Below are 23,878 nucleotides of genomic sequence, written 5' to 3' on the forward strand. Positions count from 1 at the left end.
AGTATCCACTGCAGTGGATCATGTCACAGCAGATTGTAATGACATGAAATTAATGGTGTTTATTCTTCTTCTAATCCGCTAATAACAGCAATTAAAACAAAAAAAAACCTTTAGGAGTATGTATGCATTTATTTATTTTACTAAAACTTTAGAGAGAAAGTTTACTTATATAGCTTTTATCAAGCACAATTATATTTAACACTATTTTTATAATTTATGGCATGGGTCACTTTCCCGTCTAAAATGTTTTATCAATACCAGTTTGTGATAGACAACAGACAACTCGCACTTCATTTTAAGGAAACATTAACAAGACCTACTGCTTTTGTGACTAATGGTGAACAGGTATTTTCTGGGGTTAAAACTTGAAGACGCTTATTCTAGGTCCCTCAGACCTTGTGTGCTAGTGAAATAGTAAGCCTAACTTTCTTCCCATCTTTTCATATGCAGGCAGAAGGAGAAGACAGCCTTAAAAAGATGCAGCTGATGGAGCTTGCAATTCTGAATGGCACCTACAGAGATGCCAACATCAAATCACGTAAGCATGTCATAATCTTGAGGGTCAGTGCAACAGTAGTATTTACATGTTTTGTTTTCCAAAGCTACCTTTTGGCAAACGTACAGTAGTAACGTTGACGATTGGAAGGCAGTAAACAGCCAGCGCGGAACAGTAGTTTACAGTTGCAGAGGATCTCCTGGAGATGGGCTGTAACTCCCCCACTCTCTTTTTTTTTTTTTTTTTTTTTTCCCCCAAACAGTATGTATGGGTTGAAATATTTACAAACATGCAGTTTAATCAAAATTCAACCCTTAAGCCAGATTTTTCTATTTTATGATATTTTTCTTAATATATATGTGTAAGACAATGGACTCCTTTACAATTTTACTTTTTAGAGATTAATTTGAGAATGTTACAGATGTTCAGGATACTGTGAATACATTTTTCTGTATTATATTCCTTCCTTTCATCTTACTTGCATGTGTCACCCCAATGATATGTTTTTCCAATGATTCATCAACTGATTTCACACATGAGTTCACAGAGATCAGTGATGTAATGAGCCGTTTTTACCATTTCTTCCATTAGTTTGGTGTGTGAATGCTTTTGCAAACACATGTATGCACAGTTTTACACTTGAAAGTTAATTATGTTCACCTGTTAATGACAGCGTATGCCTGCTATATGTGATAAACATTTTTTCTCTGATTTTAAACCTAAATTTTATTCCTGAAAATGTAATTGCTGATACTGTTCCAAAGTAAATTTTTACTGTAGCTATGATACAGATGTCAAATGTAAGCACAGTTAAATCAGTCTTTTCACTAAGGGCCTACTGGTATTTACAAAATTGTTTCTCTACATAGTCACTGTTTCAATGTTGGATAAGTTTAAAGGTTGGAATGCAGTTATGTCAATTTGAGAGTGCTTACACTAGTGTAATTATTCTGATTTGAAAAGAGAAATAAGCAAGGGCTTTTGTCACTACAATGGTTGGTTTTGTCTTTCACCGCTAATCAACACCATAGTGTTTAAAGCTAAATCAGGTTCAAACCTATTTTAGTCCCTAATTTAATGCAAATTTATAAGTAAAATTGCACCTATTAAGCTAATTTGAAACTAACTGTTGCACAGAAACTTTTATATCAATCTGAGCAATTTCTTTGTCTGATTTATTTCCACTGGTCTATTGCATCAGTAGAAGTAGGGATGATGGGAATTTTTTCACTTTTTAACCAGAGGTTTTCATACTAATACTCACTTTTTGATAAAGAACACTTTTAATGTTTTGACTTAACTGAAAACCTAAAGATACAGAAGCCGTAGTGGTTTATTTCACTTTAAAAAAGGAAAAGAACAAATTGTTTTGGGGTTTAACTCTACACTAGACGTGAACTTAAAAAAAAGTCCAAGTCTGAACGTCTTCCTCCACACATTCCTATTTTCTGACCACCTGTTAAATCAATGTAGAACAACACAAAATAAGACAGCAAGAACAAAAGAAAAGAAAAGGACCTGTTCCCTTTAACATAAACAAGGCCATAGTGAATTTCTAATATGCAAGGAAATGTTTTGGGGGGGGGGAATTTGGTATGGAGATGGCTTTATTCATCCTACAGTGGGAGAGGAGAGGCATTCTGTTTCCAGGTCTTTAACTTCACTGATCCTAGAAACTGGAGTTGTAGATATGTTTAAATACAATTTTAAGACACACAAAAGCTGTAGAACTCTTATGGCAGCTCTGCATAACTGAGTATCTGTGGACTCTGTAGTTGCACTACATTTTGTACTCTGTATTTGATTATGACAGTGTTTTCCTTGTATCTCCTGCATGCATCTCGGTCTCATGCAGTCTTGATAGCATAAGTGAAGAAATGTGGTCTAAATGGAGCTTTTGTGCTATGTAACCTGTTTGAGAAATCTACCTCACTGTTTTACAATGGCTTTTTTATTTTGCATGTTCATACTTAATCACACTGGAAAATGGAAAGCTGTTTGCATTTGAATGGTGTGCTTTGGCACTGTGTGATCAGCGCATGTACTAATGATTTCCTTTTATTTTTCTTCTTTCCTACTTTTCCCCTTTTTTCCCATTCTTTCCACATTTTGTACTGCTGTCTCTATACTTTCTCCTGAATTTCTTTGCTTACTGTAGCAGCCCTTGCCTTTTCTCTTGCAGCAACAGCCCAGGCTCCAAGGATTATTACTGGGCCTGCGCCTGTTCTCCCACCAGCTGCCCTGCGTACCCCTACGCCAGCTGGCCCTACCATAATGCCTTTGATCAGACAAATACAAACCGCTGTCATGCCAAACGGAACTCCTCATCCGACCGCTGCAATAGTTCCACCAGGACCCGAAGCTGGTTTAATTTACACACCATACGAATACCCCTACACGCTGGCACCAGCTACGTCAATCCTTGAGTATCCTATTGAACCTAGTGGTGTATTAGGTAAGATTTTCATATGCAGATGACTGTATCTGGTTTTTTGGTATTTTAAAGATAGAGATCGTGGGGCTCAAAAAAACCTTTGAGACACCAATCTTTCCTCAGGTATTGAAAAATAAAAATAAATTGCCTAGGAAGACTGCTCAAATGGTGCAACTCTTAAACATTGTTAATATGTTTGCATTGTTAAATAGGTGCATTTAATACATTAATAAGATTACTGAAAAGAAAACATTTGACATTTGTGTGGTGCTAGTTGATGGATACATAGACAAAAAGAAAAACAAATCATTTGTACTGTCATAAATGCCACATTTGTTTGTTGCTCTCTTAAACATAAATTAATTTCCGGCAGTCTTTAAAGAGGTAACTTTTGATTTTGCTAAAACTTTTTGGTAGCAAAATTGGAGAGAATTGAAAAGTGTGTCCCCCCTCCCCCAGTTTGTTTTTTGCTGCTTTATATGGTGCATAATGGATAAATCTCCCTAGCGTCACAAAGCTGTAAATCATTTTGTAAGCAGAAAATATTTTCAGTGAATAAATATAAAAGAACGTAAGTTCTGACCAAAGGATGATACACTCAGCAACTTTACTGATGGCTTCTTTTATATACAGTGGATTGAAATGTCCATCATTCGTAATATTTCAGACCACTGACTTGATACAGCAAGGCGAGAATAATATAGCATCTGGTACAATTCAGTTAGCTGATCAATATGGAACAAGCTGTTCCAATAGAGTTTCTTCCATCCCTACTCTTTACAGAATATAAATAATCTTGTCTCTTTAGTTTGCTCGCAATTGCATATGACCTTGGTCCTGCATAATGTTGTTGATTTTATAGGACTTTGTTCTTAGTTTGTTCAGTGGCAGTTATTGATTTACACAAATTCTAAACATCTCTGATGAACATCAGAAAATGAGCTTCAAAGCCAGTATTTTGTTGAAAGAAATGTAAAAAGCCAGTGTTTCACTTCGGCGATGAATAGTTGTTCTGTGTTATTTTTATGTGTGCATGTTTCCATGTTACGTTTTCCTTTTTACTGCATTAAATGTCCTTCGGACTTCTCCCTTTCAGGATTAGTGAGAGTCATTAATAAAAATTTAGTAGGGCAGAAGTATGTAGCAGGGCTATCTTTGAGCAGCTTAAGGTTGTTGTCCATTATGCCATACCCAAAATTCAATGACAGTATGATAACGTCATCATTTATTAATCTCTCACAAACATATACGTGCTCTCCCCAGCTTCCCCACCTGCCCGACTTGTGAGTCCTCACTGTGGCACCTACAACACCTTCTGTGATGAAGTTGCAGTTACAGGTGTCAACAAGAGTTGTCAGTTGCTGCTTAGTGGCAGCCCCCCTTCCCCCTCCCCCAATTCATTTGATACCTATTAGAGAAATACCTCATTGTATAGTAATAACATAGTACGATGCAGGGAACTTTCACTGATCTCTTGCAAAATTTTATATAGAAGGAGAAGAGGGAGAATGGCTCCTAAAATTACTGTTACGTACTTTAGGGCATAGCTGAGAGCACAGGTGAATTGCACAGAGTAGATTTCACCAAAGAATCTTACACACAAAAAACCCTGCCATTTAGGTAGTATAGGATCATTTATTCTAATACACTTGCTCTATCATCTGAGCAATCGTATGCAGTTAATTGAATTAAATGAGTCTTTCACGGAGTTTTAATTTGTAATGTACTCATTCTCATTAATAATATACTTAATTCGGTCCACTTGGTGGTGGACTATTACAATGTCTTAAAATAATTCCATTAAAAATAAGAGCAATGTGTCCCTGTTAGTACTTTTGGGATATTGGTGTTGAGATCAAATTTTAGTTGGTGACTAACTTTTAATTCCCTTCCTTTTATCTTTAGGTATGGCTTTCCCAACGAAAGGCTAAGAATTCAAGAACGGTCTAAACCGATCCTTCATCAGATCTGAATTTTAACAAATGCTTAGTTTCAGCAGCCTTGAAAAAAGCTTGGCCTAGCAGTCAGTGACTTACTTGCACTTTTTTGCACATAGATATAAAATAAATTAGTGCTATTAATTTGGATTAGCCCCTGTTATTACAGAGTAGCTGTAATTTATGAGTGTATAGTAGTATACTGACTGCTAAGTGTTTTATATAGTGTTTGCTTTACTAATCACCTAATTCATTGCAGTTCATACTTATTGACTTAAAATTTAAAATCACAATCTGTAGGCTTGAAGAATTGCTTTAAAACTTTATTTGTGGTAGAACTGGAAGTGATCTTAAAATTAGCAAATAATTGTCAGTATTAAAAAAATGGCATTATTTAAAATAGTCCTGCTGCAAGAAAGGCACTTCAGTGAATATGTGACTAGTAAAGCTTAAATGTGCTTGGGTCTAATAGATTTCATGAAATACTGTAATTTTGGGATTGTAAATGAATGGATTAAACAGGTTAAGGCCAGGATGTTTAAAATAAATGCAATATTAATCTGCACAGAAAAACTTCTTAAGGTTAAGATTTGAAACTACTGTGCCTTAACTTGTTGCTTTTCTTAAAATGAACTTTTGTAGTTAATGATCATTTAAATCCATTTTGATAAACCTGCTGTTAATGTTTTCTTTGAATGTTTTCTAACTTTGTCTTGGTAATTGCAATTTAACTAGGTGCGGTGGCTACTAAAGTTCGAAGGCACGATATGCGTGTCCATCCTTACCAAAGGATTGTGACCGCAGACCGAGGTTAGTTTAGTTCTGCAGTTCTTGTTTGTAAGAAATGCTTTGAGTGTACATGAGATTTGCAACACCACAGCTGGTTAACCAAATACCATATTTGACCCATTCGTTATTTTTTCCTCAAAAATCTAAATAGTTAATAACTTAGAGCTTTGGGAATGCTTGCAGTTTTATAAACATTTTGTAAACTTAGCTTTCCCAGCTAAATAAGATATATAAACTTTGTGATATATTTAATATAAATGCTATAACCAAGTCCCTCTTTAAAACTATTTAAAGATCCATCTGCTTCAGGAAACACTATGAATTCAATGCTGCAATAATTAATTTGTTTCCCCCCAAAATTTAGTCTTTTAATTGGTGTGGAAATATCAGATTGGTGTTGCAAAATAAAATGAATGGATGGTTGCTTAATGAGAAAGAAGTAAAGGAATAAATGCCTCCTGTCTGTGTCTGGAGAAATCTGAAGATTTAGATTTTCCTTTTTTCCAATAAACTTTTGAGCCACTGTACTGTATATTTTGAGGAGGATGCATGTTCTCAGATACCTGACTGAATTCAGAAAGGTAAGGGCTGTGAAGATAATACTTCAAAAGTTGTTTGAGTTTGAATTAATAAGGGCAGTGGTGGGGGGGTGTTTTGGCTTTTTGTCAAAATGGATTTCTTGGTATTTGTCTTTTGCTGCTAAAATGTGTAACCTGAAGGAGAAGCAACTTTTGAAGTCCTGTTGGTGAGATGACATCCAATATTTGGGCATCTCTCTCTAACTGTTGAATGGAAAATAAATCTTCATTTTTCTCCTGTTCCTCAAATGCAAGCCTTTGGACCCCTGAATGAAGTATTTAAGCTTATTGAGAAAAGTGATTTTCGGTTTATTGACATTGGCTAGGAAGCTGTGGGAGCTGAGCACAGGAACTCCTGAATTCTTATCCCAGCTCTGCTGCTGACTCTCTATGTGGGTTTTGGCAAGTCATTTAATCTCTCTGTGTATGTTTTCCCATCTGTAAAATAAGGATAATAATACTTCCCTACCTCACAGGGGTGTTGTGGGGGTTCTTGTCTGTATAGGGCTTTCAGGATGCGAAGCGTAATGTAAATGCCAAGTATTATTATTCTGCTATCATCAGATTCAGTGTTGTGCAGGCTTCCATGATATTGTGGTATTCAAAAACCAAATTCAGGTGACACATCTGACATCTCCTAATATAGACTTCACTTCACTTCTCCCAACCTCATATAAATTAACTAAGAGAAACAGTACAGATTTTAGTCAATACAGTAAAAATGGCCCTCCTGGATACTTGCAGTATTTATATAACACTTTTACCTTTCCTATGTAAGGATCTCATGCTTTACAAAAAATGTAAAGCTGATGTACAGACACTACTTAAGTTTTCTAGAAATTTGCTTCTTTTATATTGCCTCACACTATTACAGCCCATAGGCTTGTTCCTGTTTCTTGAAAACTCTTCAGTGGGCAGCAGGGAATAATCAGAATAAGCTCATAGCCCATATCTGCCCCCCCTCCAAAAGATAAAAACTGTTTTTTGTCAACAGCAATGGATGTTAAGGATTTGTTTATCTTTAAAAGTTTGACCTCATGTTGCCAAATTCAGTTTTTGTTAACGATCTTTCTTGATCTGCGTGTAGTAGGCTTCAGGGGGCAGGTAAAAATACCTATTTCTTTAGTTAGATATTTGCCTGAGACTAGTAAATACAGTGATGAAGCACAGGGGTTTTACTTATTTCTTGCTTCATATCATCATTGTAATGTTTACTTACTTAACACATTTTATTTTATTTTATTTTTTATAAAGGGCCTAGATGTTTCTTCTGGGGTTGTGACTTACAAGTCGCTGAAAAATAATTATTGGTACCATTTCACCTTCTTTTAAAACATTCCCATCTTCTGATGATACAGTGTTCATCTCTAGCGATACTAGAAGTCCACTGTATTTAAAACAAGAAAAAATGCACATAAATTATCTCCTAAGGAATGAATCATGCATTACTCTCTCTCTCTTTGCATGAAAACCACACCAGTTATTTCTGGTGAACATTATTTTACAGTATCATCTAAATTATACCAGAGTGTATTAAGAAACTTACACAGAGTTAATTTTAAGATTGTACTTCATTATATTTTGAATTTTGAAAGCCTAGATTATCACTGCACATATTTAACAGTTTTATGAAAGGTTTTAAAGAGAATATTGTTCAGCAATAAAACAGATTTTTTAATGTGTTAAAATTTTGTTGTAGAATTAAAATACTATCAATATTTACCATATTCACCTATCGGGTTATTTTGTCAATGATACTTCTATGCTATAGCCATGAAGGACAATGTCAGCAAACCGAAATACTATTTTTTTTCAATGTGGAAAAGGCTTTTTTTGTATAGTTAAATGTCACAAAAATATATATATGCATTCATTGGGTCTAAAGTTTAAAAAAAAACTTCTAAGTTAACTTTCAGATGACTTTGTAGTACTACTGCATTCACTTTTTAAGTAGGTTTTTATTCTTCGCATAGGTGGTTTTTTTTTGTTTTTTTTGTTTTTTTTTTAGAGATAAGCACTGCATTTAAAGCAAGAATCCCCAGATGTGTAAATGTTTTACTCTTACAACTAAGCATTTAGAATTGGTGAAGGGCTGACAAATATAGCTCATTTTAACTAAGAATAAAACCCCAGTTTATAAATAATACAAAGTTGAATTTGATTCATATAACAGAGAGACTGACTGATTTACTTGTAATAAACTGTAAATGGTGTTGCACAGTTGACAAACCTGTGTGTACTGTAGAAGGCCAGAGACTTGGCAGAGGATGTATCACAGGTGTACTGGTATTTTTAAAAGGTAGCTTGCTTTGATTATAAACTCCACAAGAAATATTAATGCTGAAGATTTTCTTGAATGTTTTATCAAAACCAACTGTCACATAATTTATATATAAATTTTAATACCATTTAATCAAAATTGTAATCACTATCAAAAATGCTTTAAGAGTCTGTGTTTCTAGTATACCTGTAAAGTGGTGAGATTGTGCCACATTAAATATTTATTTTTATTTTTGCTTATTTTTGAAACAGCCGTTTTAATTTAAAGAAATCCCACTTTAGCATGATTTTGGAGAAATTCAGGGAACATGTGGTCTCATTTACGCTACGGTAGTAATTTTTTTTTTTTTTGAGTGTTTATAAACTGTATCCTAAATGATAGGCCGTTTTTATTATGTGAAAGTAAATCAACCCATGAGAAAGATTGCTAAATCTATCTGTGAGTATTACAGCTACTGGACTTCATTTTATGAAATGGCACAAATCTGACTTTGCACTGAATACCTTTCTCACTTTCATCTCCTCTGCCTTAGTCAAAATGGCAACAGTACAAAAACTTTATCAACCTCAGAATTTATTAGCTATAATTAAGCTGTTGAATGAGTCTTAAAAAAGAAAATAAAAAACATACTACTGTTAAGTGGACCAAGTTTGGTGAAGGAGAATGTGAGAGAATGATTAAAGAAGGAACAGCTCAAGAACATTGGGAATGATAACTTTCCACTTGAGAACTTTTTTATGTTTTACTGTAATTTGTTTGTGTTTTTGGGTTTTGTTTTTTGTTTTTGTTTTGTTTTTGTTTTTTGCAAAAGAAAATAGTATTTACAGGTGGCTTCTTTTAAAATATAAAAATATAAAGCAGGAATGTATATGAAATGTCAGATTTTATTGTATTTGCAGAGTATTAGCTTTGAAAATGAATAAAGAGAGCTGTTTGTAGTTTTAAAATGCCTTATTAGTATCAATTAGATATTTTCTCTATTTTTTGATGTACTTAGAGCTTTTTAAGTATAGAATTTAAAATGGCAGGACTTTTACAGTGTTTACATGCAAGTGCATTTTATAAGTGTCCTATATGTGTAAAATAGTATTTTGAACAGGAAAATGCTGGCTCGAGTAGTAGGCGTAGCGTTTTCCTGGTTCCCATGATGATGCCTACACTGCTAGACTACAGTTTAGTATTGCTTTGTATCATGAGGCCAAGAAATTCCATGTTGTTTGTAAATAGAATAAATGAAAGGCAATAAAAAATTTATTGAACAAAAAAACTTTGTTTGGCCCATAGTTTGTTGAACCAAATTGTTTCTGTAAGTTCAGAATTCCTTAGGTTCATTTCTTTTAACAACCAGTTATTAATAATCACATCCATCATTAATAGTTGCTTTAATGCTTGCACCTGGGAGAGTACTAATGCTTAATAGCAGTCAGATACTGATCCTGTGCACTGACTGTTGTTTCCAAATTCTTTTTACCGAGTTCCAAAACTGTTCATTGTTTTTGTTTTCCAATTTCCTTCATCGACTGCTACTAACCATTAGTCGTTAGTTGTATTTTATCTCTATTTCTCCTGTTAACCAGTTTTGTGGGAGTGGGCTTCTCCTTCACGTGTTCAAATCATGATAGAGGGCTGTCATGATTTTATTGCATTCTGTAGATGGTGTCGATCAGTATGTCAGAATTAAACATGCTTGTTTTTTATTAGTTGTGATTAGTTTTCATGTTGTCATTAAGCCGTCACTAGCTGGAACTAATCTCTTCTCTATCTTTTCTTTCTTTTTTTTGTTTTGTTTTTTTTTTTGTTTCTAACCACCCAGCCGCCACCGGCAACTAACCTATGACCTTCTGACCTCTGAACTCTTCACCCAATGATGACCTGACCATGCCTGCCTGCTGATCAGTTAACTGGTAATCGCCTTTGCTTGCCTGTCTTCAGTGCAGCGAGCTGGGGCACTTGTCCGTTCGTCTTACCATCTAACAAAAAGACAAAGAAATTGTTGTCCTCCAACTCCGCTTTTTTTTTCTCCTGTTTGGGTGAAAGTGGTTCTAGAACCTGCACTGAATAGTAGTAAAGCAATAAGGTCCAATTCATCCCTCAGCACTGACCATCCTTTAGTGTCCCACCCGAAACGAACGGTAAGAAGGCCTCGCGAGAGACGGAGACAGATGTCCCTTAGCTACCCGATGACAGAGGCAGTTACTGTGAGAGACTTCTAGGAATATTTTTCTTCTCAAAAAGAAGTCAAAGCTCTCTCTGAATGTACTGTGTGATGATGCATCATGCATGAACCTTTGGTCAGGGATGTCACTGGTGAAGGGATTCCAAAAAGTATTCAAAATTTGATACGCTGTTTAGTCACTACCAGTGCCCTCAAAGGGCAGAAGTTGCAGCCTTTTTTCTATTGCCTGCCAAATTGGATGTTTTAAAAGAGTGTGTGCCATGAAATATAGATTGCAATGACTTTTCAGAACTATGTTAATGCAGAGAACAAAACAGCAACACTATTAAAGCAAAATCTGAGTTTAAATTATTTTAACCATATTTTAATCTCCTCGGAAGATTACATGAGAACAAGGTACATGCATTATGTGTCACATTACTGGGCAAACTGTTCAAATATTTTTTTTAAACCTCCCTGTATAGAAAAATTTCATTAAGGATGTAAAAGCCATGCTTGCCTATTTGCTGTATACATGTAATGAAATTGTAGATAAAGTGTAGTGCATTGAAACAAAATGAACAAAAAAGTAGATACTTTTACTATACAAGGGTGCTGGTGCAGAAAAAATATATTTTTGGAAATGTAGCATTTTATACTTTGAAGTGTTATAAAAAAAAAAAGAAAAAAAGAACAAAGAAACCCTTTATTTCATTAAATGATTTTTTCTGGTGGTTGTCAAGAAACAAAAGACCAAAAGAGCCTTTTAGTCTTTCTTTTTTATTTTTTAAGTATTGGAATAAGTCTAAAGAAAAGGAAGTGCCTTATTTTCTTCATGGTCATTTAGTCAAATGTCTTGTATAATCAGCTTCTCCCTCAGACAAGTTACTGCATGCCACTCAGTCGCCCAGTATGTGAAAAGAAGCTGTGAGGAAAGACAGATGATGAGTTGACCATATTAATTACCTGATTTTTGCCATATTAGTGTGACGTGACTTTGCCAAAATCTTACTATGTAAAACATTTTATACTTTCGGTCAAAACCAGCCCATCGCTATTTCAACAATTCTACTTTTACGTCATAGCTAATACAGTACTTGCGCAACGTAAACCAAAGGGTTCTGTGATACCGACTGGCTCATTCTAAAATAGAGTTTTGGCTGGGAAACGTTTGTCGAGATGGAAGTATTTCGTTGCTGTTCAGGGATGGAGGGGAATTTTCTTGACTTTGGTTGGAATAGGTTTACATCGAGTAGACTTCAGAGGCGCCCACAAAAATAGCCCATAAAAATGAAACTGAAAGCGCTTATCTGGTTTTCAGTTGCAGTCTGAGCATGTCCCCCCCGAGTTTTCATAAGCAGCTCCTGCAGTGTCAGACAATATGCAGGTTATTTGTTTTTCAGCTCTTGTTAGATCTGCCTACTGGCTTTTGCTTCACAATTATATAAGCAGGAGGCGCGTATCAGTTAATTGTTTGAGGTCCAGCTATATGGAGATTTTAAATCTTTATTTCCACATGATCTTCATACAGCTGGGTAGTTGCAAGAGTTGAAGCTGTTGAACGCACAGTGTTTAATTCCAAGAACATTAAGTATTAGTTTGTGTGGGGCTCTACTAAACTTGGCAAATATCAGGTGATAATTTTATTCCCCTTCTTGTCAACTTACTCTCCTCCTGCAGATCTTCACAGCTTCCAAATGAAAGGTCAACAGTAGGCTAAGAGGGCTTACATTTTAAGCACCTGCATGGTGACCTCATCTAACATCTTGTCTCACCTGGAAATAATTATCAGTTTATTTACTATGCAATAGACATTCATCCTTTCATATTCAGCTAGCTTTTTGTTTATTGTGCCACCGGCTTTGTCTTCCTGTTACACATACAGTTGTGTTGATTTTACTTAGCGTATATGCTGTGCCATTTTGAATTTTTTTTGGTTGGTTGGTTTAATAAACTTGCGACACTCGAACATTTGAAGAGAGATTTGCTAAAACAATACCAGTATTTGATCCAGTTTCATCTCAGCTATGATAAAACCTGGACATTTTAGATGTTTATCAAAGGTCTTTTATTGGGGGGGGGGGGGAAGTGTATGAAATAGATGTGTGACATGTGAAAGTAATGTTTGCTCTGAACAAACTTCTGAAAACTTAGTTGACAAAATTTTGGATCAACTGAAAAAAAAGCATGACTTTTGAAATCTCTGAATGCCTTGGTTCTCAGTATTATCATTCTTTAATGACTTTTTCTTTATTAAAATAAGTAGTTTTAAGACTTCTTTCTGACAGTATTATGTAATTTTTTTAGAGTGGGTAGATGGGAGTGTCGCTTGTATGTAACCGTACAGATGACATGTATTTGTCTATTCTTTATTATCTTAGTAGTTTCATGCTATGTATGTACCATAACCAACCTATTGCCTATGAGAAACATGTAAGATAATGTATTTACAGCCATTGTTACAAGTTTATAATGTATTTTTCTATCTTGTTTTATATGTATGTTATATAACATTCAAAAGAATTTTTTTCCTGATTGAGAAAAAAGGATACAAAAATGCAAAACCCACAATTTTGATAACTGAAAAATTGCCAATTGTTTTGCAGTACTTTATTATATTGGGAGTGTTGTCTTTCTTGGGCTTTTAGTTAGCTACTGGATGAATACATTAGACATATTTGGGTTTTAGTTGGGTTTTTACATAGCTTGCATTTTAATTCTTTGGTTCTTTGCTGTTTCTATTAACCCATAGCATTATTTTAATAAATGTTATAATACCAACCTACTAACTCTGGACTATGTCTGTTTATTAACCATTACATGTTTAATTAAAACAAACAAATAAAGACAGAAGAATGTAGTCTTGAGTTACTGGACTAACCCTGAAGAACGTGACCACAGATAACATAACGTGACTTGTTTTTATGTTGTTTGTCGGCTGACATTCTGCACACTACTATTAAGATGGCTTTGGTCATTCTGGCCTTTTACCTTGGGGAGTAGGTGCCAGTAGAAATGGGAACAAAATAGCATTTTTTGAGGCATTCTTCTTGTACAGTCTTGCCACTTGCCTTTTCAGCATCTGCATTACTAATTCCACACTTTCTTTTTCTTTCTCTGAAATAATTACTGTCGGCTCACAGCAAAAGAGCAAAGATGCCAGTGTATTGGTAAATCATGTGATGGTGTACAGAAAAAACCAGTTTGATTCTTTGTTGAACCATTTAGAGGTTGCAGTTAATCTCATAGTAATTTATGATTTGTTGATTTTGGCACCTGATTCACTGTTGCATCATGTGACATTTTTAAGCACAAAATACTTCTAGATATAATTACAGTATATTTGAAATACAAAATCTGGGGGTTTTTTGCCCTGCTAAATGCCCTATTTCCTTCATGCAATGCTATTCCTATGTCATTTTTTTGTACTTCTGCTATACTGTACTACCAGTATTGCCTAGTTCAGGGGAGTACAGTTTTTGCAAGCCAAAGGTCAAACTGGATCATTTCCTAATGACTGTGGAAATTAAAAAAAATACACCTTTCACTAAATTACCAAGCAGTAGCCATTTCAAATTCCAGGGCTGCCTTTGTGAGATCTTTATCCTTGTGAACCACTAAATCATCCTTGAATTATCCTTGTGGATCAACATGAATGCAGGGAATCAAAATGGTGAAAATGCTGGAATACATTAGGTATGTTTTGAGTGTACATCTACACAAATTATTTTTACAGAAACACTTCTGTTTCTTAAAGCTTCTCTTTTCTGAGGCTTCTGTACGTAGGCTGGTTTGTCCCCCTAGATTTATGATCTTAAGTGGACGATAGGTACAGCTAACGTCCAGGGAGATCCATGATGTATATCACTTTTTCAGATATCAATGATTAACTTTTTGTGAAACCCTAATTTTTTCTCCTAGGTATTAAAAATTCAGATAAGGAGTCTTTGCATCTGTTCAAAGCCCTTCTTTAATTTATAATGTTTCAAAGTACGTACCTTGAAATAACTTGTAATATAAAATTTTAATTTTAAAAAAGTTCTCACAATATTGATAGTAATTACAGTAAAACACATCTTTATTTTATGGAAGAAAAATAGGCTATCAGTGATGAAAATATTTGTTAGTTTTTTAATAATATTTGCATATTAGTTTGTTTTACAAAAATGTATAGGTACAGTTGAAATATCCATTTAGAATGGCTTCGATTTACAGAAATATTTTTTAATTTAACACTTATATAACGAAAGTGTTACTATTCTAAAAGTCAATGGTGGGTAGGTGATAAAAAATATTACATGAGTTAAAATGGATAACATCAGGACCTTTTGATTAGATTAAGGCACAATCATTATTTTAGAGCTAATAATTTAATGCGTAGAATATTTTTTGAAGAGGCATGTGTTTAAGCTCTGTGAGGTACTCTAAGTGAGACTTTCTGGATGGGACAGAAATTGTTAGTGTTTTTATATTGAAAAAAACACTTCTATTCCCAGAACTACTCCTTTTTGTAATATTTTTATAATATTTTTATTTGTTACATTTTTATTAAGCATGAACTACTGTCATACTTTGTCCACAGTGCATTTTCATCTCATTCTTCATTTAAAGTAGTGAAAGTTGCCCTAAACTTTGAAATACTTTAAAGCTAAAGGAAAGCAAAAAAACTGAAAACCCTAACATCAAAATTTTATACTGATTACTGTTGACTATTAAATGTATTTCTCAGTTTACCTAAGCAGCTATCTGAATATTTGACTATTTCCTACTTTGCTTATAGTAAAGAAACAGCCTATTTTTACAACTCAATTTGAGGGTGGCTTAAACATTGCTGCATCATTAAAGATAGGTTGTTCTTTATTACTTTTACGGGATTTAATTATCTTAATGTTTGAAAGATCAAACATTCAAGTCAACTAAAGAGTTGCTGTTCCTATCTTAGGTAAACCTTTTTTTTTTTTTTTTTTCTAGTAGGTCAGAATATAAACAGAAACACCACAGAGCTTTTCAAATAAAATCTGAGCAACGCTATTCAGTTCTTAAAAGTAAACGATTGTACCAAATGAATACAATGAATATGGTTTCTCAGAGAGCAGTTTTTCTGTGTATCACTCTGGGGTATATCTCACAAAGAGTGTTCAGGGAGGGTTTTGAAATATTTTTAGTGAACTTGTGTTCAGTGTGTACTTACTATATTGGCATTCTATTTGAACAGATATTTTAAAAGTATGTAAAAAATCTGCATATAACTAATAATTTATTCCCGGATTGTACTCAGTAATTAATGGGGACCACTAAAAGGTTTTCTATATTTGAACATGCAGGGAAACATTGAAATGTGTTGCTATCCACTAAGTAATTATTTTAACTTGAGGGAAAGATACTTAAAAATATATGAAACTTTCCTTTGTATCTGGATAACAAAATAACATCATAAGTAGTACGTTGTACAAAATGAAGTCCAAGCAACACAGCTGTAGGGTGCAAGTACATAATTGTCATTATTGGAATTTCTATTTTGTTTTTAATATATGTTATATATTTTTCTAAAACTGTTAATCAAATACTGCTCATACAACATATGTATTATAACATTAGCACATGGTAATCAATGTTGAATCAAACTGGTTAAGAAAAGTACAGTGCTCCTCTTTCTATGTGCCTGCTCACTAATTGCAGGTGGTATGATTCTGAATAGGAGGTGGGTGTTAAGCACAGCAGATGGTTACTTGCAGTAATAACGTCCTGATGCCAGCAGTTCTGATGTCCATCTTTGACAGCAGACTAACTTGGGGGGAATCTTGACTCCCAAAGCAAAGTTGAACTGAGATCTGAAACTCTTAGAAGAATTAATAGAAGAAAAAAAAATATATATATATATACATATATATATACACACACACACACACGCACACACATATATATCCTTTGACTTGTATTATGGCAGTTTGTTTGAAACATTTAAGGTTTTGTTTGTGCAAAATAATGTATTCTGAGGAAAAAAACATGGACATTGCCAAAACACATGTAAATAGAACACCAATTGACTGTACATTATGTGCAATAAAATAACTGGAAAAAGTGCATGTACTTTATCCTCAAAAGCCAATTGACACCTCTCAATGCTGCAGCTATAGTGTTATTTTCTGAAAAGTTAAATTTTATTCTGTATAGAAACAACAGAATAAAGACTGTATGTTTTTCACCCTTCAACTTTTATTAATGCTTTTAGCACTGTTATGAAAGTTTTTACTTGTTTAAGAGATTTAAATTTTTATAGTCAGCTAATTGCTAGGATTTTTTTTTTTTTCCTTAACAGTTGCTTATTGCCTATGCTGTGTTGTCTATAATTGGAAATGAATCAAGTATGCATTACATGCCATAAACATGCAATGCAAATTTTGTATATAGATATGTAGATGCACAAATTTATTTTATAAAGTTCTTGGAGATGACCAAGTGATTACGATGTTGTTATAGTTCTGTAAGCATCACTGTTACTATTGTTAGAGCAAATGAGGGGAAAAAATACAGTAGAGCTAACATACTGTGTTTTTTTCTGTTTACTATAGAAAACGAAGGTAGTAATTTGCCACCCTAGCTAGTATGAATTTAGTGAGAAACACACATCAGAGAGGAAATAGATTACTGTGTTTTAACATTTCAATTGATGTAATATTTATGTGATAACATCTGCTTGTAGTTTGAGGAAATTTATTTAGAAACGTTCTTTTTTGCTTAAAAAAACCCCTCATTCTTTAAATGAAAATTTGTGAGCTTCACAAGTAAGAACACAGTACATAAGGTTGAATGAGGTATCTGTAGAAACCTGGGAAAATATGAGAGGGGAGGCTAAATAGCAGTGTTTGGGTACCCTTCTTTTTCTGCATTGTTCTGGGAAGGAAAGAAAAATTAGGATTTGAAGTTTTCTTTCATGATCAATCTCTGCAGAGTGTGCCAGCTAGCCATATCTGAGCTAGCTTTAATCTTGGTAGTTCATAGCAGTAAAAACATAGAGCCATTACTGAGGGTGTGCTACTCGAGGAAGTAAAACAGCCCTCGACATCTCTGTTACTCTGGATGCAAACTCAAGTATGCCTGCACACTGCAGTCAAACCTGGTGTACTTTTTCAGCTGCACTAGCAAACTAGCTGCACTTTTTCAGGCTGTCTAGCATACGTGCACTGTGCATACCCACTCCTTACTCCATTCAGATCCTTAGCAAATAGAATTATGACCATTTTCCTCTTCTCTTACAGAAAGAGAATTTACTTAGTAATATCTATATGTAGTTATATTTGTGCTAGGTATTGAATTTATTATTCTACAAATTAGAGGTAGATGTGGAAATTAATGACTGGAAATTTTCTATCTACAGACTTTACTGTTGTTTATACCAATGCTTTCTGCATGAGTGGTTTTGGTATGTTTATAGCTGATGGCCCATACTTTTAATACAGTTACTGTACTTCCCCTGAAGAAATACACCACACTTAGCCTATCAAGATCTCAGACAGTCAAAGATAGACTATTGACAGCCAATTCCTGTTGAACCGATTTCTCCTAAAAATAATCAACCACGATAAGCCAGTCACTCCCCAAATGATACATCTTTCTTATAAACTAAGTCTTTAAAGCAATATAGATTAGAAATAAATATTGTTATAAAAGCAATATAGATTAGAAATAAATATTGTTATAAAACAATACAGTTTATATTTGTCGTCTTGAATTTGTGTCATTGCATTTTCAGTGTTTAATGACAAACAATGTTGACTACTGTGAGCAGCAAGCTGGATAGCTCAGAGGTGAAGCTCGAGGGAAAAAAAATTATGACATACCTCTCAACACGGTGTCACCTCAGCAGCTCATCAATAAGTGAAGATGCTTTCTCTAAATTTTATATATATGTAAATCTCCTATGCAGACAAGAAACTGAGCAGAGCAATGGCTTTTGCTACTGGATCTTTTTAGAACAAATTCTGTTGATTTTTCAGTTCACTGAGGGTGGCCTTTCTGAAATAGGTGGTACTTCCTCTTCCTGAAGCTAAGAAGATCCCACTTCCTCTTACCATAGGTCAGTCGTTTAACAAGCAATTGACTCTGTCTTATGGCTTCTGGTTTGTTTTTATAGTCTCTTAAATTATGAAAATGAAACCCTGTCTTTTGTATACAAGAATGTTTGTATCATGAAAGATATTTCAATCTCTGCCTTGAAGGGTAGTGTTTTAAAGAGGTATTTTTTTAATTGAAGTTATTGCAATAAAAAGGCAGGTTGAATGAACAAGTGTATTATGGGAAATTTATTACAGTACAATAAAGATATTAGGATCACTTAATTTTGGAGTCTCATTGTATTAGGTGCATTAGGAATATACAAAGTAGTAAGAGTGTAACGTAAATCTTGTTAGCAGTCACCTTTTGTCTATTGTTTCCAGAATTTCTGTTGTTCAATAACTTCTAATAATGGGTCAGGAAATCTTGGGAAGAAGAATGCCCCTTTGTTCATAGATACTTAGAGAACAACTTATGACCCTGCTTAAGCAGGAGGGTTGGACTAGATGATCTCCAGAGGTCCCTTCCAACCTAAACGATTCTGTGATTCTGTAACAACATATTGCAAATCACTATTATATGTATGTTTTTTCAAAGGAAGACAAAGTGAATGTTTTGTCATCTTGGCCTCAGATGTTAGCTAATATATGGTAAAATCCGGATGCAGGTAACATAGTTTAATGGTTAGACCAACCTGTTAATCTCCAAGAATTAAAACATCCCTTAGCAATTCTGAGATGTTAACCAATGTGGCAAAATCCATGTCTTATTTCTAACATAGGTTTAATCTGAAAACCTGTGCATGCCTACTACTCTAGTAACTCTCTGGATTGTTTCTTAGAGAGTGGATCTAGTACTACAGAGTAAAGGAGGTCACAGGGCTGTTACTTGCATGCTCTTATATGACTTTTCCCAGGTAACCTTATTCTCAATGATGAGACAACTTTGATTCTTTCCCTGAAAGTCAATGAATGAGGCAGATCTTCTGTGGCACTGTGCTTTATTTCTGAGAAAATGAGAAATGTGTACTTACATGAATTAAAGGAAGATAAAAAAATAATAATGTCAGAACTTTGAATCCTGTCCTAAACAGATGAATAAATTTGATTTGAACTTTATATATGGCAAGAGGAGGAGACAAATCTAAACAAGAGCAGTATTGTCAAGAAGCCCATACTACATTGACAAGTTTATCAGAGACTGTGTGTTGGGATTTTAAGTGAAGAAAATTCAAATATATCGATCCCTAAAGAGTTGGTTTGCAATATCTCCTGGTTATCTTAGTCAAATTTGTTGATAATTTCTCTATTGTACATCTTTCCCCTCTTTAGTCTACTCCGAATATCATGTTTTCTTCTTTTAAAGTTCTGCCCTGCCCCCTTCTGTAGCATCTTACATTTGCTGGGCAAAGTTTACCTTCATTTGGATGGCCAGGCAGTACAATTCATTCTTAGTGTAGAACGGCTACAGCAGGACTTCAGGTCTAAATTAGAATATGTACACGTGAGACTATTTAGAAAGCCTGTTTTAAGCGTATGTGACTCTGTCCAAACAGAAGGAAGAGGAATGTCTCAATGATTAGGGCCTGTATCTAACACTTGGAACACCTGAATTTGAAATGCTTCTTTCCTTACTGATGGTTTGTGCAATTTTACGCAAGTCCCTTACAGCCAAATCCACAAAAATACATAGTTGAAATTAGACATTATTCAAGTATCAATAAGGAAAGTGTAATTACCTAGGTTTTCAAAAGCAAAGTTCTTTAATGTTATTCCATAAAAGAAGACACAATCACCTTATCTTTTTTTGCCGGTATGTAGCAACAACAGCAACAAAAAAGAAAATCCCTGATCCACAAAAAGACAATTTACCTGCTCCAGTGCGGAAGAGGAAGTGCTGGTTAATAAATCCCTGTCTCTGAAATGCACCTGTATTAGCTAGTTTAGCTGCTCAGCTCTCTCCCCATGTCATGTGTATTGTGTGAATGGGCCTAACTTAGCCTTTTCAGTTTCCCTCCACAGTTATCCATGAAGAAGCTCACTACTGTTTCACTGAAGGACCTTTGTGGACCTTGCTCTGAATCTTTGTGCTTCAGTTACCCACCTGTGAAATAAGGTTAACAGGAATGCCCTAGCAGAGTGGCAGGTGTGGATAACTACATTCAGGACTGAAGTGCTCAGATGGTACAGTGATGAGTGCTCTCTAGTATCATTGCAGTGTCAAAGTATCTTATGATCTTGAATGTATTTTTAAAAAGCATATAAGTAAAACAAAATACCTTTGAATTCTTGCATAGTCAAATCCATGGTACAATTTTTCTAGGCCAGCTCAGTCCTTATCTCAGATCAAATTACCTCGGTGGGCATCAGCAGAGCCAGAGATGGCTGTCTCTTGCTTTAGCTTCATTTATGTTTATAACCTCCATACTGCAGGCTCATTATAGATGGACTGAGCTGCGTTTCAGTTTTTCACAGTCAGCACGTTTGAGGAGAGGTGAAGGGACAGAGGAAATGCAGCTGCAGGGAGCAGCATTTCTTTGTATCTCTTAACCAGTGGAACGTAAAAGCAGTGAGCAGCAGCTGCACTTGTGAGAACCAGCAAGATAGGGAAAATTGGGTTGTAGTGCAAACCTTGTTGGTGGAGCCAGAATTTTGTAGTACCACCGAAGTGACAGCCATGATAGCACTAGAGTAGATAATGCACTGCTTTTTACCTGCAGAACTGTTAATCTCATCAAAAAGAAAAATACCAAGATTACTTAAATTTTCTACTGCTTTTCAGGAAAATGTATGGCTGCTCCAAAAACTCTGTTCTTCACAGAGTCTGTTGAAGAGTACAGCACATAGATTTTCCCACTGATTTTTTTTGTGCTGAGGTTGTACAGCTTTGAGCTTTTGGCTAACTGTAGCTAGCCCAGTACAGTTATAATACCGTAATGGTTTGATGGACTTTGTAAATCTATAGATTTATTATAATTTATAATAAATGTAGGGGGCAAGAAAAAGATGGAGTGAGGCAGCATCCTATGTTACTGTTTAACAAAGATGTGCAAGTATTGTGTAGGAGAGGACATTCATTATGTACACCATCTCCCTTTGAGACTGTAAATTAAAAAGATGACTTTTTAAAATTCACATTTAGGTGCTGGATATTGTATTTTATTTGTTAGTACTGGGCTTCCTTGGCTGTGTTTGGAGACGAAAGTTGGCAAAAAAACACCTGATCTCCTATACAGTTAGGAGAGGTCCTGATCAACTCTCAGACTACTATATGATTCTTGAAACTGAAATGCCTTAAAATAATTAACTTTGATGCAAGAACAACCATACTTGTAGCCTCAGGCTTAGAGCTGTGAATGGTTACATCTGGGATGCCAGTTTTGCAGTGAGCTTTCTATTTGCTTCCGAAGGAAAAATACACTGTTTGTGAGAGACAGAACTTTGGAGTCTTTGAAGAAGAGTTAGCATTAGCAAGTAGGTATAAAGCAAAAGCAAAATCATCTAAGCAGTAATACTACTAGTCCCAGGTCTACCCAGCAAAGCCCCCTATTAGCTGATTTATCCTTGGTCACATTCCACAACAAGCCAGCTAGCAACCAAGCGCTCTTCCTTTTGGCCAGCCCCAACATAGTGGTAGGTGGAGAAGTGGGGGTTTAGTTCCTCAGCCAAGTCTCTTTTTTCTATTTAAGATTTTAACTTATTAAACTAAACATCTGCTTTTTGTTAGTTATCATGTACATCACAGTCACAATAATGTATAGGATTAGGACTTTCACCTGCTCTAGACTCATTTTGTGACTTCCCTGTGCCAGGGAACCTTGAAATAAAGGATTTCCACACTGGCGAGGGGCCGATCTAAAGCAAAAGTGAAATCAGTGAATGAAATAAAGTCGAACATCTAACTCTCTTTAAGAGGGAGGGAGGGAAGGATGAAATAATGTTGCCTTAGAGCAATTTCTCCCTTGTCCTCCCTTTTCGCCTTACAGTTTGCTGTCACTACTGACCACGGGCCAGACTGTGCACTTCTAAGAATCCTTCAGATGGAGTCAATCGGACTGCTCATGTGAGTAATCTGCAATGCACACAGACTGGGCAATCAGGCCTGGTGCTATTAAACTCATTTAAGCTGTAACTTCTCTGCGGAAGGACTTCTTATTTTCCTTGCCAGTAAAATGTGAGGGGCACTTACAGTGCTGTACTATTTTCTCTGCCTTTCTACAGCTCCTTCTCCTCATTTTTCTCACCTTTGTACTCATGCACTTGCTACTAAGAGAGTAACAGTAGTGGCAGCTTCTGACAAGCGATACTAACACGCTTTGCTCTTGTAAGGGACTCCTTTTGGCCATTTAGCAATGTCATTTTGGTTCTCAAGGTTTCTCTTGAGTCAGGAGTCTCAACACTTGCTAGCAGGTTTGGAAAGGAGAGCGCACTTGCGAAGGCAGGAGGAAAGTTACATCAGTGACTGGCAGCAGCAGCAGAGTCTGATTGCCAGTGAGTCAGCTGTACCACATGCTCCATTTGCTTATTCCAGCCATATGGAACCCTGTGCAGGCAAAGGAAATTCCTAGCTTTGTGATTTTTGTGGGAAAAGGACTTGCTTATGCTGTAACAGTAAACTCTGTTTGCTTGGAATAAAAATCTTAGTGTAATTGCCAAAATCCTGGGACGAAAACATTTCATTTGATTCCTGAGGTATCTTGCTCTTTTCACTGAGGGAAAACTCATCATTTACACTTATTTCGAATATAAGTACCAGCTTTGATGTGCCTAAAATGGGCAGAGAATGCAAGGTATTCTGTCCATACGGTTACCTATACACCTGCATATAAATAGCACTTTCATTTCTTGGGTTGGGATAATGGCTGAATAGACATACCAATAGTGCAGTAATTCTTTTCCCTTGGATCAGATCTAATATGCCTACAGTAAGAAAAATGCCGCTTATGCTTTGCTTTTAGGCTGAAAGCGTAAGCCCTGTACAGAGGTTCAGCACAAGACAGAGGCCACTTAAATCCTGCTAAGCCCTTGTGTGGGCCTTCCAGATTCCCTTCTGATAGGTATAAGAATCCAGGGATTTTTACATTCCATTCATGGGTAAAGACATATAAATAATAGCTTTATGACTTAGGTATGTATTTCAATATGCAACCTGAT

The 23,878-nt window shown here is 35.3% G+C and overlaps 1 protein-coding gene and 1 long non-coding RNA gene across 7 annotated transcripts in view; one reads left to right on the plus strand and one right to left on the minus strand.

Annotated features, from left to right (window-relative positions):
• QKI (QKI, KH domain containing RNA binding) overlaps window positions 1-13,455 on the plus strand; it is a 172,098-nt gene extending 158,643 nt beyond the window's left edge. Inside the window, exons 5-8 of one of the 6 annotated variants that reach the window (XR_011140282.1) lie at window positions 451-538; window positions 2,658-2,951; window positions 4,836-5,677; window positions 10,329-13,455. Coding sequence is in view for 4 of the 6 variants with exons in the window: in XM_068938924.1 (XP_068795025.1) it covers window positions 451-538; window positions 2,655-2,951; window positions 5,603-5,677; window positions 10,329-10,345 (477 nt within the window). In the remaining 2 variants the exon portion in view is untranslated. Of the gene's footprint in view, window positions 1-450; window positions 539-2,654; window positions 2,952-4,835; window positions 9,783-10,328 lie in introns of those variants that run through there. The other 5 variants (XR_011140281.1, XM_068938926.1, XM_068938927.1 and 2 more) reach the window with 5 other exon arrangements.
• Window positions 13,456-14,787: 1,332 nt separating this feature from the next.
• On the minus strand, window positions 14,788-21,470 carry LOC138066784 (uncharacterized). Its single transcript, XR_011140283.1, has 2 exons — window positions 18,512-21,470; window positions 14,788-16,509 (listed from the first exon to the last, which is right to left on the minus strand). It is a non-coding gene; the product is annotated as an uncharacterized lncRNA (long non-coding RNA).
• Window positions 21,471-23,878: the final 2,408 nt, after the last annotated feature.

The sequence above is a fragment of the Struthio camelus genome, chromosome 3, assembly GCF_040807025.1.
Source record: "Struthio camelus isolate bStrCam1 chromosome 3, bStrCam1.hap1, whole genome shotgun sequence".
Taxonomy (NCBI): domain Eukaryota; kingdom Metazoa; phylum Chordata; class Aves; order Struthioniformes; family Struthionidae; genus Struthio; species Struthio camelus.